Raw genomic sequence first — 14,263 nt, forward strand, 5'->3', positions numbered from 1 at the left:
AGTAAAGTGTAATGAACGGCATAGGAACCATGTTCCTGCAATTAGAACCCCAAAATTTGTTAATCTCGAGCTGATTGTTTTTTTTTCCTTCAACCAATGTGATTTTGCACTAGTAATGATACAGTAAACTCCTAAGCTTGTTGTTAAAAGTAGCCATATCGGGAGCAATGGTCGTAATAAGTAAAATGATACTAACCAAATAATAGATAACACCGTTAAGAGTTAGAGGCTTAAGTTCCATCTCATCAGGCCAGCCCAAACCTCAAAGAGCGCTAGCAATCTTTAGCCCAAAGCTGGAGGCTTTGATGGAATGTACAGCAGCATTAGCATTCGCTGAAGCTGCAAACCAAGCAAGAGAGAGAAGCCCAGAACACAACCCAAAACAGAAACTTGGCTGGCTTCTCCTAGAAGGACGGCAATATTTCTTCATCATCAGTTGTGTCACAATACGAATGTGAAGAGGCTTTAGTTGCCGCAAAAGGAGAAGCAGAGAGACGATGATAGCCTGGAAGATCCAAAGTTTGATATGCCAAGAATGGCTGGGAATTGACAAGAGCTTGCTTGTCATGGGAAATAGAAGGATTAATATTCAGACGGTTGGGCAAGGCTCTGAAAGGGGTATTTGTAAAAGAAGGATAGGAAAAATGGTGACATGTAGGCAGCCATTGGAGGAGGGAAGATGGAGGAGAAGTAGGTTTTGGTTGCAAGTTAAAATTCAAAGAATATCCATTCCAGCTCCATCAAATTTGGGGGTTTGGTAAGACAGAAGGAGATTCTGAGATTGTAAGTGGCCCTTTATAATCTAGATGACATTTCACATGATATTCCTAGTTTTGAGTTGATGTAAGAATAGTTACCTGAGTTGAGAATCTGAATTTGAAGAGATAATAGAAGACGTTGCTCAATCAGGTGGAGAGAAATGGAATTGCATTGAACCCAGTGTCCAACTAGTCCACTGGGCAAGTTTTGGTGCTGCCTAGTGCCAAAGGCAGGGTTCTTGGAAACCAACATTTGGAGAGAGAAGCAAAAGCGGCATTAACCAACAAATCGGGAGGACTTACCAAAGTTAAGGTGATATCATCTCTTGTAGTCTTGTAGAATTGGGAAATCATTTGACGATTTGATTAATAATATAGCAATTAAATATCTCATATTAATTAAAAAATCATAAATTTAAATTTTAGCACTCTCCACTTCACTTAATTAATCATCAATAAAATTGTAGAGGAAAATAAAATTATAAATTTGACATTTTATTAATAGTCGATATATGTAAATTGGTCAATCTCCCACATCTACATTGCATTGAACGTGATCGGCTGAACCAGCCATTGCTGCTGCCCTTGACGCCTCCTTTGGCATCACTATTGATTTCGAAAAGAGTATGCAGTACGCACTTTTACTTTTTCCTTTCCAATTTCGAAAAGAGTATACACTTTACTGATGAGCCTCTGTTTGGCTGCGGGAAAAATATGGAAAATTTAAACCCTATCTTTCAATTATTAGGGTTGGAAGTGACAAGGAAAGCGAGTCATCCTCCAAACTATTGCAGGCTGAGATTGTAACACCCTCACTGTAATAATTCCGCACATTCTACTGTTTCGGTGACCGGTGTCGGTCCGGACAGCTAGAACGTCTGGAAAAATAATTAGACTAGAGTGAGGAGCCATAATTAACTCAAATAATAATAAGAAAAATTTAGGAAAAATTCTAGAAATAAAATACAACCAAGTTAAATGAGCCGGTGCCCTAGAGATGGGTAACCTAGTGAGAAGTTGCAATTCTCGCAACTAAGAGCTCTAGACTTGGGGGAAAAATTATAAAATAATTTTTGAGACTCCAGAGAAGGGTCATTGAGGTTCTTATGGCATTAGAATGCCAAGAAAATACTTAGAAAAATTTTTCAATCGGTACAGACAATTTTGGCCCGTTAAGCCAAACGGAGGGCATTTTGGTCATTTCGTCTTCAGAGATGATTTTTGGCCAACTTGTCCAGTTAAGCAAATAATTATTATGATCTAAAATATGAATAAATATTGCTAAAAATTAAATTAAAAATGAGTAGAGTAGAGAAGAAAAGAAAATGAAAGAAAATGCTAATTATGACATAATATGATGTCATTTAAACTTCCTCCACCAATCATAATTTATTAAACTCATTAAAAGAGATAAAAGAGACCAAAAAATTGAAAAACCAATCTGCATCTTCAACCTTTGGGCAGCCAAAAACGTTGAGAGAGAGAGAGAGAAGAGGTTCCACCATTAAAGCTCCCTCAAGCTTCATTTCCCACTTCAATTCACCTTAAAACCTTATCCTCCTTTCACTAAAAATTATACCCACACCAAGGAGAAGTATTTGGCAGCCAAGAAAGAGTAAGAAAGTAAAGAAAAATTAAAGTCTTGGTTGGCTTGGACTTGAGCTACAAGAGGTTAGTGCACTAAACAATTTCTTTTCTTTTTTTAATCTTGTAAGCATGCTAAATCAAGTAGAAATTGTGTGAAATTAAAAGAAAAACTTGAGTAAATGAAATCTCTAAATTTGGCAGCCATGAGAAAGTTTAAGGATTGTTGGTTTTTGATGAAATTAAGTGGCTTAATTATGTTATTGATGAGTATAGATGATGGATAAAGTGATTTGGTATGAGTTTGGTGTGTGTATGCCATGAATTGGAAATTGGAGCTAGGGTTTGAGCATGAAATTGAGACTTTGATCATGTAATGATGAAAGTGAATTTTAATGGTCAATTAGTGACCATTTGGTTATGGGTAAACAAGAAATGAAGTGTGTTTAGTGATGGGATTTGGGTTTAGCGTGGCTGCCCTAGGTGACCTGTAGAATTAGACATGAGTCCAGCAGGTTTGGGAAGCCATAACTTGAATTATAGAGGCTCAATTGGTGCAAGGCCAATTGGACATGAAACTAGACACATAATGGCACAACTTTGGTGAAGAAACCATGCCCATAAGACCAAACCAAGTGGACCAAAAGCTTGCCCCAATCCGGGTGACCTGCAGTCTGTTTCTGCAGAATGACCAAATGAACAGTATTTGGTCATTTACCATAACTCAGTGTAGAATGGTCCAATTGACCTGAAATTTTACCAGCAACAAGTTGAGATATAGACCAACAACTTTTATGAAGAAATCTAACCCAAATTATGACCAGAACCTATCCAACAAGGGAGTTGCAGTCACTGTTCACTACACTGTAGATATGGTCAGTCCAGAAAAATTTCAATCCGGCCAGTTGTGGTTTTTAGACCATAACTTGAGCTACAAAACTCCAAATGGAGTGATTCAAAAAAGGAAATTCAACTAGACAAAATAAGGAACAACTTTCATGTTGATCATTTTGCCAAATTCCCACTGAAAAATTAATCAATGGAACAGTAAAGACAAGGCATAAAAACTAAAAATTCTGCCCAATTAACATTAAGCTTGGAAATGGTATTGGCAACCAATACCAACAAATTTTGAATGCAAAATGTGGTATCTTTGAGAACTTAGGTTCAATAAATTTATTATGTATTAAAAAGTCAACAATTTGAGTGAATAGTAATGTGAATAGTAATACAAAGACACAAAGTATAATAATTAAATTGGTAGAGGAAATTAAGGTATGAAATTTGGAATCTATGAAACATTCATGGATTACTTGGAATAGAAATAGTAATTTACCTAAATGACTTAATGAACATTTAATTTATGTGAATATATAATTAAGATTTGTATTTCCATTAATAGTAGGTTTAATAAAACATGAGTGATACCACTTGAATATGAAATGAAATTAACCTAGATGGATTGTTGAGACTTATACTCCCAACACCAATGGAGTTCATAATATATTAACAATACAACTTGAAGTATGAAATGTACTTATATGAATAGATTGTTGAATGAATAAATGTGATAAAAGTGTCATTTGTGATTTAGGTTCCCATCAAGAGAGAAAGGAAAGATGTTTTGAATGTGAATGGTACATGAGATTAAATGAATGTGAATTGTAATTAGTATGAATATTACGATGAATGCATAAATTACCTAGAAATATGAATTTGGAAATTATGTTTCCATTATAAACAAAATTAGAATGCTATAAAATATATATAAACGAAAAATATAATGAAATGATGAAACATATAAACTTTTAATGGTACTATGTGCCCATGTATTACCTAGACACGTGTGTCAGATTGGATAGATTGGCATGCCAATAGGGTATTATTTTAGCAGTACTGCGAAAGGCTTTATGCCTGTATTCATGGCTTTATGCCCGTATTCATGGCTTTTATGCCTGTATTCGTGGCTTTTATGCCCGATTATGTGATATCATGGCTTTTTAGCCATACTGATTGCATACATGGTTGACGTTCTGCGTCCCATGGTATGACGGCCCGAGGCACCGCGGTGTCCAGTGCCAACGACCCGTTATCCAGTTTAGTCAGCCTGTCATAGATTACTTGGGCAGTGAAATTTATTGAAATAAGTTAAGAATATTAGTAATTAAAAATATTAGAAATTAAATAAATGAGTAAGATGACCTAAAATAAATTAGAATAGTTATTTATTAGAAAGAATCGAGATGAACTGGACCGATATTAAAAATTTACTTATTATGAAATAATATGAGACAACCTAGAAAGTATTGAGAAAATGCTAAAAGATTAGCAAAGAAAATTATAATATACATAAATATTGCAAATGTGACCTACATAATAATATAAGCATAAATTTATTATTTTTAGATTATTTTTCTATGTACATTATTACTGTATATTGGCGAAATAAACACTTCCAAAGAAGACTAAATTAGGATAAAACATATTAAATTTTAGAACCGCATGTGAAGTATAAATAAATCTTAATTATTTAAATTATATTTTATTTCTATCTTTATTTATATATTATTTCCTTGTTATATTATTGCACCACTAAGCAGCAATGCTTAGCGCGATGGAATTGTTTCCTCACGTAGGTACTGAAGTTAAAGCCCAGCGAATACTAAACAGAGATTTTGGAGTTCTGATCTGCAGAGCGTTTAAGGTTGTCACCTCCTCAGCAATGCATGTAGATAGGGCTCACATTATGCATATCATGTATTTTGTGTATGTTATTTATTTCTTATATTGTAATATAAATTAGCAAATTGTAATTAATTTGTATATCATATAAATTAAGGATTTATTTAATTATTGCAAATGATGTAAATTAATGCAAATTTGAGAATTTTGCTATAAGAATGGAGTATGAATGAATTTGTACAAATGAGTATAGATTTGAATTACATAATGATTTTTCAAATGATGATATGAGTATGGAAATGATTATGAAATTAAAATGTATGGATGAGATTTGAAATATGAGAAAATTATGAGAATGATTGATGAGATAATTATGATTAGCATGGATGAAATTTTTTATTTTAAAATATTATTGAATTTCAAACAGGTGAATATTGAAATACGCCAAACGATAATAAAATAGGGGAAACTCCACTGGTTTCTCCGTCGAAAAATAATTAATATTAAATTAAAAGAATTCAAAATTATTAAAAAAATAAAGTAAGATAAGTTAGGGTGCTCCGGCACCGATTGTAGCACGCCTTACTCGGCTACACTGTAGTCGGGTGAGGGGTGTTACAGAGATACCTCTAAGCAAACACGGTAGAGGTAATAAGCTCGCTTCACTCTGATGAACCCAAGAAGTACTAGTGTTACTGCTTTGTGCTAGATGTGCCTTCCAAAGCGGGAGATGGTTGCTTATTATGATATCCTCTAGCATTTGTTTTTCTCCTTCTCAAGGGGCATTGCTTTTGTATTGCAAGATAACATCTTTAACCTATTGATTTGATCAGGCTTTCATCACTTAACATTGCCTCCTCCACCCGTTCCATTTTGTGCAGCAGCTTTAATTTTACGACTCTTTCATGTGTAATATTTTTGAGTTGGTAGTTGATGATGTGCTGCTGGGCTCAGATTTTCTCTAGAATCATCCACATGGATGTATTAGTATGTGGCAAGAGTTGGATTTTTTTCGACATTTATATCATTTTAAGTAGGGAAGATCACAAACTAGACTCATAATTTGTATAAAATCAATTGTTATGCCTGCGATTGATTAAGCATGAAGTTTTGAATGTTTTAAATCTCGGGTAAACACAGTGCGCCACTTGAAAGAGAAAATTGGACAATAAATCGATCAATTTGAATTACATTTTTCAACCCTTTAGAACTGAAATTGCAATCATTTAACAGTTCCTTAAAATCAATTATTGATTTATAATAAAATTAGGATGATAATATGTCAGTATTTTTAGATATTCCATCCAATTGAACTTTATTAGAATAAATTTTGGTAATACATAATGTATTTAAAACAAGTTTGAATTTTATTTGTTGGACATCATTAAAATTTATATAAGTAATTAATTAAATAAAAAATATATTTTTATAATAATATTTATAAAAAATTTTTTATATCATATTTTAAATAAATAGATTTAAATGTTTGACAGAATTATTAAGTTTTTAATATATATATATATATATATATATATATATATAATTATTCAATTTTTTATATCAATAATTGGGTTTAGAATGGAAACTTTGTATTAACCAAAAACCAAGTGGGCCATCAATATTCAATAACAGATTCCACAATCTGCCCAACAAGCCCATCACACACCGTTTCAATTTAATTTGGACTAAAATACGATGTCGTTGAATAAAATAGCCATTGAGCCAAAACCCGAAAATAGTGCAGAGACGGAGGCATCAGACGAGAGAGGGCATCAGGGCATGTATCAATGATGGAAGAAAACCAAGAAGGCAAAGAAGTGACCAAAGAAGAAGGCAAAGAAGTGACCAAAGCAGAAACAGAACAACCAGAAGAACTAAAATTGCAGCAGCGAGTGTGGAGTTGGGGAGCAGGAACTGACGGCCAGCTGGGCACAGGCAAGCTTGAGGACGAGCATCTCCCTCAAGTCCTTCACCTTCCTCCTCTCTTCTACGCTGCATCCATCTCCACGCTTGCCTGCGGCGGTGCTCACGTTATTGCTTTGAGCTCTGGTACTTCTCCTTTTACTCATGCGTAATTGAATTATAGGTTTTCGGTATCTCTGTTCGAATTTTGATCAAACTACTCTGCAGCTGGGAAAGTACTGACATGGGGCAGAGGAACATCTGGTCAGCGAGGCCATGGAGAAATGCTCAGTAGCTTACATCCAAAGCCCGTTAATTTCTTGGATGGTTATGTTATAACAAATGTCTCTGCTGGATGGAGCCACTCTGGGTTTGTTTCAGGTCCTTTGGGCTATTATGAACGCATCATTCTGATTCATTTCTTCAATGTTAGAGATTTGAGTTAATGTAACAGTGGACTTCAGTCTTATCGCCTTCGACAATACATTCAATGTGTATCCTGCGTCAGTAGAAAGTCTTTTCTTCCAAAGTTTCAATCTTTAATTTGATCTTTGCATGTTTCCCCTTTTCAGACACAGGCTCACTTTTGACTTGTGGGGATGGCTCATTTGGTCAGCTTGGGCATGGCGATTACAAGTCACGTAGTATTCCTGTTAAAGTCTCATATTTTGTTAATAGGCACGTTGAGCGGATAGCATGTGGCATGCGACATTCACTTGTCTTGTTGAAAGGTAAATGCGTAACAGAAGTGCTCTTTTACTAGCAGTTACACTGTTGTAATGCGGAGACGCTGTTTCATTATGATTTATATGTCCATTTAATTAAATATACTTGAGGAATTAGTTTTGTTAGTGAAAGATATAACTCAATTTTACCTTATGTGAAACATGACCAAGAAGCAGATCAACAAGGAGGATTTTTTTTTTTTTTTTGGCAAAATCTCTGTTCTGTGATGTATTCATTGAATTAGCATGTGATGATGAATTGGACAGGCATGATTCATTTCTGAAATTAGAAGACGAATCTAAATAGGTTCTTCATAGCAAAGTTTTGTAAGAAAGTTGCTATTCAATGAAATGGTAATATAACAAGAAGTTTGTTCTAAACCAAGAAAGAATAAAAATCTTAGTGTAGAACATGTTGAAACTTAGCTTCACCACTTACTCATTCCTTGAATTCTTGTTAATGAGTTAGGTGATTGTGCTGCAGATTGTTGGAGAAAACAAATTTATGGTTTCGGTTCTGGAAAGCGTGGTCAATTGGGTATCTCGAAAGATAAGGTTAAATCAATTAGTGTCCCCCAAGTTATCTGTGGGATAGAAGGCATTGAAATAATTAGCATTTGTGCGAATGGAGATCATAGTGCTGCATTATCTAGTGAGTGTGTCCATATTTTCTGTTGAGAATCATGGATCCTGGAGTATGGATCCATCAAAACAGGCCAGCCTCTGCTGGAATTGGCTCCTCATCACCAAAATGACCTAAACCATTTTGGTTTGGTTTGCTTCGCTTCACTTTATAAAGCCCTCATTTTCATCACACAAAACTGATGTAGGATTTGTTCGAAATCTCTATATCCCAACGTTATCTTCTTCTTCACACTGCAATAAAGACAGAACATTGAATTTCATGCATAATTTATTTTAACCTCTGGTTCACTTATAGAAGCAATTTTATAGTGCAAGATTGTGTCAATCATATGCTATTTATGTCTTTTATTTTAAATTAATTTTTGTTCGTATTCATGTTTCATCTTGCTGGATACATCAGCTGATGGCGATCTGTATGTTTGGGGAAGAGGGTTTACTGGCACTTCTGATGTTCTTACCCCTCAGCATTTGGTTTCACCTTTGAAGTTTAATAGAGTTGCTCTCGGATGGAATCATGCATTAGTATTGACTGGTACATGCATATTTTTCTTTTCATTTGTTGAATCCAATCTTCTTTAGTATTATTTAACAACTCCTCGCAAGATTGCTTCTCTCTTCCTAAGATTTGAGTAATGTGCCTGACATGTTATTATGGATATCTTTAACAGATGGTGGTGAAGTTTTTATCCTTGGTGGTGATCGCCATGGAGTCCTTAGTGATCTTGAAAAAATAAACCTGCAGAAGCATTTAGGTGGTAGTCCACAACCTTGATCATACTAGAAATATTTTTAAGTACACATGTTTAGCAAAAACTTTTTTCCCCTTTTGACACATTCTGCTATCAAACTTGGGGAAGTATCTTTTGCATTCTCATCTGCTGCATCATAATAAGCAAGTGTTGGTTAATTACAATCCTCTGTCATTAAAAAACTGAAGTTGCCTAGCCAATGATGCAATGCAAGCGTATGATCATCCTGCTAATATTCATGGCATTTGCCTCATATTCTGATATATAGTAATCTCTCCATTTCACATTCCAACAGATTCAACTCATGCTGTTTTGAATAGTGTTTCTGGTCTTGATGGGACAAAAGTTGTGGAGATTGCAGCTGGAGCAGAGCATTCTGCTTTATTGACAGGCAATATTTAATTTACTAGAAAATTATATCTTCCTTTCTTGTTTCTTGGATTTGGTCATGAGCTTCTTTGTTGATGCTGTTCTAATCACAGTGGATGGAGCAATAAAGACATGGGGATGGGGTGAACATGGTCAACTTGGTTTGGGGAACACAAGTGACCAAATCAACCCTCAAACAGTGAGTCTAGGCCACCAAGCTCCGAACCAAGAAGACACGTTGAAAGTTTACTGTGGCAGTGGATTTTCATTTGTTTTAAGGTCACTTTTCCTTGTCTAACCTGTCTGAATTTAAAGATAGTGAAAAATGGATTTGCCAATACAGCATGTAACACTAACCAAACTTTTGAGGACGATTCGCCAACCATTGACAAGTTTATTCCATTGACAAGTTTATTATTATCGTCATTTAGATCACAGGCTTCCAACCTAGATGGTTGAACGTAGACTATTTTTACATTTTTTTTATGACTCATTTTATCATCTTTTTTAATTAAGTGAGATAAATAATAATTTAATTAAATTAAGAAGAATTTTATTATAATTTAAGTGATTTAATTATTTTTTTAATCATCGTACAAATAAAAGTGAATGTACATGGAGATAATAAGATCCTGTTTATCATAATTTTGTTAAGAGTTTCAATTTATGGCGTCTAAACTATACACCGAGTTTGATAGCCTTTATGTCAAGGCTAAACTTTTTAATAATGGTTAGTCTAAACTCAAGGAAATCTATCTCACCCTTCATGAATTCTAATCTTTATTTATTTATTCACCTCTACCTTTTATCTCAAATTATGGGGCGTTTAATACAATGTTAATAAGAGTAATTGATACCTTCGTAACTTAAAATCTTCTTAATGCTATACTTAAAAGATTAAGTTAACTTAGTTAACTTTTCATTTAAATATTAACTTAGGGGATTTAGGTCAATAATTATTCTTTTTAAAAGCTAAAACTTAAAGAGTATAATATTTAATCATTATTTTTAACCTTTTATCAAGTAGTTACTAATTTTGCATATATTTTGTGGTAATAGATGACATACAAAATCTGAAATTTTATTAGGTCTAGCACATTCTTCTCTCTCTCTTTTCAGAGATGAAATCTTATCGTTCGAGGTTAAAGCGGATGACACTGATTTGAATTGATTGGTCATCAACTGAAAATTTTTATTGCATCAAACTTGTTTAAGTTGTGAGTTTAAAATTTAGTGTACTTTCACGGATTCAAAAAATAAAAAAAAAATTATTTGAATTTGTAAATATTTTCATCAATATTCTTAGCCTTACCCTCTATTTAGATTAAGTGCAGCATAATTTATTAAAGTATCGTATCATACTGTATTGTATTATATTGTTTTTATTGTTAATATGTTTGAAAAAATGATATGGTGCAAGATAGTTTAATAATTTTTTTTATTTAGTTAAATAGTTTAAATTATTGAAAATGCATCTATAAGCCCTTAATTTTTTGTTTATCCCTTAATTTTTTGTCTATCACATAATTTACTTCCTAATATAGGTGAAAAAACTTTATTTAAAATTATTAATAGAAACAACGACATTATCAAAATCAATTAAAAAGTTTTTTAGATGAAAATTTTATTTAAAATATTTTTTAATTAATTTAGAAATATTATGAACAACATATCTATTATTAAAAACTTTAAGAGTATATATATATATATATATATATATATATATATATATATATATATATATATATATATATATATATATATATATATTTGATGGCAAGAAATAAAAAGAACTTATGATGTGAGAGATTTAAGATTTTTTATCAAAAGAAAAGACTGAAGATGATAGATAAGAAACGTTTATAAATAAAAAGATAGGATATAATTGAAATTTTATAAATTATGTAAGTATAAAATTGAAATACAAAAATTTAAAATCATCTAAAATCATCAATTTTGTGATTTGAAAATATGTGATAAAATCATGATTAAAGAATCACATTTGACAACCGAAAACTACCATTCTCCAGGAACAATTTTTACAAATAAATAACATTACAATACCATATATGTCACGACCCAACCTATGGCTGGACCGGTATTAGGACCTAGGTCAGCCTAAAGCTCCCAAAACCTGTAGTAAGCCTAACTATTCATTAACCCAATTCTAAGGCCCATATTGAGCCCAATTTCAAGAAATCAATCGGATAGAGTCCAACCATAATATGGACTATTCAACGGAGAGTTTTTGACTCACCCGACCTGTAAGCACAATATATATAACAATTTGGAGAGCTCAGCTCACCCTTTACATACTCATAATAATACTATTTCAAATGGAAGCTCAACTCCCTCATTCAACCCAATAATCATCCACGCAAACTCATATATCATGCTTACAATTCCAGTTAGTTAATACATAACAGATCCAAATGAATACATTACTAATAATAATAATACATGCAGAGTTCTAGAATAGAATAAAAGGACAAAATACAATTAAATGCCGATAATAGACCTACGAAGAAGAGAGCAGGTTAAACTCAATAAAAGGCCTCATGTATCCTGAAAAAATAGGTGAATAGGAGTAAGCTTTTGACTCAGAGAGTAAAATACCGATTTGAAGTACAATTTCTGTGGTTATCTAAAGCTAATGCGTCCTAAAGAGTAAAATGCAACACCTTTATAGTTTTCATACAAATTACATCATAAACAACAAAAAGGTAATTTAGAGCACTCACATACCCATATAATATTCAAACAGTACATATATGGGAGTTGATCCCCTATACAGCTCTCTTAATCCAACCTCTGCCAGCGAGTACATCTCAAGCTAGACTTTCTCTTAATAGACCGAATGCGAGGGTCAGCGAGATCATCTCGAGCCATGCCTACCCCGACTTATCCATAAAAGGATCGGGTCCCAGCGAGTCAAGCTCTAGCCGCGTTTACCTATCCTGTCCATATCCAATATCACACACCGCACGCACGCCAACACACGCACACTGCTCTAAATTACCATAAAATAATATTCATAATATTTCATCAAATAAAGATGCAATATAAAATGTGTCTAGTATTTAATTACATAAATATATATATTTATAAGTGATGCATGGACATGCCTGAATGTATAATAATATTAAAATTATAATTAAAATCAATATTTTACTCACAGACTTAGACCGAGATTACTGCAGTTGTTGGGCGGAGGAGGAAGGCTGTCCCGGCCTACCTAATAATTATATTACAATTAATTAATATAATTGACTCAATACAAGTTTAAAAGGAATCAAAGACACCCTAAGTTGTGTTGAAAATTCGACAGAGTTCTCCCCATATCTAGGACCTACCCAACCTGCAAAAGGACTTAAAAATACACTTCTATATCCACAAGTCACACAACCATATTTCAATCACATCATATGGCCCCTCCTGGGCTCATCCAAATAGTCAACAACCATAATTTTGAAAAATTATAATTTAGTCCCTACAACTAACCCTTTTTGCAAAAACTATCCAAATGAGCTCTAAAAGTTCTAAAATTTTACCCTACGGTCCTTAGCAATATTACTAAGTTAATACAAAAGGAATTATAATTTTTTAACTACCCACGAATATTTTATGGAATTTTATTCTAAACCTAGCACTATAAAATTGAAGAAACTTGGAGTTCGGGTTTACCTATGCCAATTCTGACGCTTGAAACTCGTCCGGGGCATCTGAAAATGGTGGGGTAGCCCATAACTTTGACCCGATTTCGAAGTAATTTCGACAGCTTGTCTGTTCAGCTCGAAATTGTAGATCCGGCCGACAGTCGAATTGCCACGAAACGAAAGTACCTACGCAAAGCCTACAACACCAGGTATTAGACTAAAATATTTATATTTACATATAAGATAATTATTTAAAAATTAGGGGTGTTACATTCTTTCCTCCTTATAGAAAATTCGTCCTCGAATTTTACACAAGACAAAATAAAGAATTACAAGATTACACAGTATACAAGTATGGATACTTATTGCGCATGTCTTGCTCTGACTCCCAGGTACACTCTTCTACCGATTGGCTTCTCCACAAAACCTTAACCATAGGGATCTGTCTTGACCATAGCTGCCTCATCTGAAAGTCCACTATGGCTATTGGCTGCTCCTCGAAGGTTAGGTTTTCCTTTAACTCCACTATATCGGGTTGTAACACATAGGAAGGATCAGGTATGTACTTCCTAAGCATGGAAATGTGGAGCACTGGGTGGACGTGAGAAAGGCTTGGTGGTAACACCAACTGGTCAGCAACTGTTCCAACTCTATCAATGAGCTCAAAAGGTCCTATGTATCTAGGTGGTAGCTTGCCTTCCTTCCCAAATCTCATGACTCCTTTCATTGGGGAGACCTTTAGGAATACATAATCACTCACTGCAAACTCTACATCCTTTCGCCTAGGATCCGCATAGCTCTTTTGCCAGCTGTAGTATCCTAGTTATCATCTTCATTTCACAACGAAACTCATACCTCAAACCACTCCTTAATCTTTTTCTGACATCTTCAATACTCACTATACCTCCACTGTGTTTGACTTGATATCTCATAACTTTCATCAACTTTGGTGCTTACCTCTCCTTCATTGTGCCCTAACGTATCTCTTAGTGACTTTAGTCCCCATAGCTTCAACAATTTTTGCTTCCTACAGACATGACTTATGTTCCTTATCCTATAATATTCTATGAGATGCTTTCTTGTAGCACCTATCATAGGTATCTTGTTCGACATCTTTACTTGTCTTATGGCCCCATTGGTCAACACCTATGCATCTTCTCATTCCGTTGATACTTCGAATTCCTAATTTACTT

General features: G+C 33.8%; 1 protein-coding gene and 1 pseudogene across 1 annotated transcript; one reads left to right on the plus strand and one right to left on the minus strand.

Moving 5' to 3' along the window:
- The first annotated feature begins 6,751 nt into the window (after positions 1-6,751).
- Positions 6,752-9,899, plus strand: LOC131171344 (ultraviolet-B receptor UVR8-like; annotated as a pseudogene).
- Positions 9,900-13,407: 3,508 nt separating this feature from the next.
- Positions 13,408-13,785, minus strand: LOC110658011 (uncharacterized). The gene has a single exon (XM_021815458.1). It carries the CDS (start codon positions 13,783-13,785, stop codon positions 13,408-13,410), a length of 378 nt encoding a protein of 125 aa, XP_021671150.1.
- Positions 13,786-14,263: the final 478 nt, after the last annotated feature.

The sequence above is a fragment of the Hevea brasiliensis genome, chromosome 12 (genome assembly GCF_030052815.1).
Source record: "Hevea brasiliensis isolate MT/VB/25A 57/8 chromosome 12, ASM3005281v1, whole genome shotgun sequence".
In the NCBI taxonomy this organism is placed as follows: domain Eukaryota; kingdom Viridiplantae; phylum Streptophyta; class Magnoliopsida; order Malpighiales; family Euphorbiaceae; genus Hevea; species Hevea brasiliensis.

Bases quoted from the DNA above. Each gene is read 5' to 3' on its own strand.
- LOC110658011 (XM_021815458.1), bottom strand. From the start codon at position 13,785: ATGAGATTTGGGAAGGAAGGCAAGCTACCACCTAGATACATAGGACCT.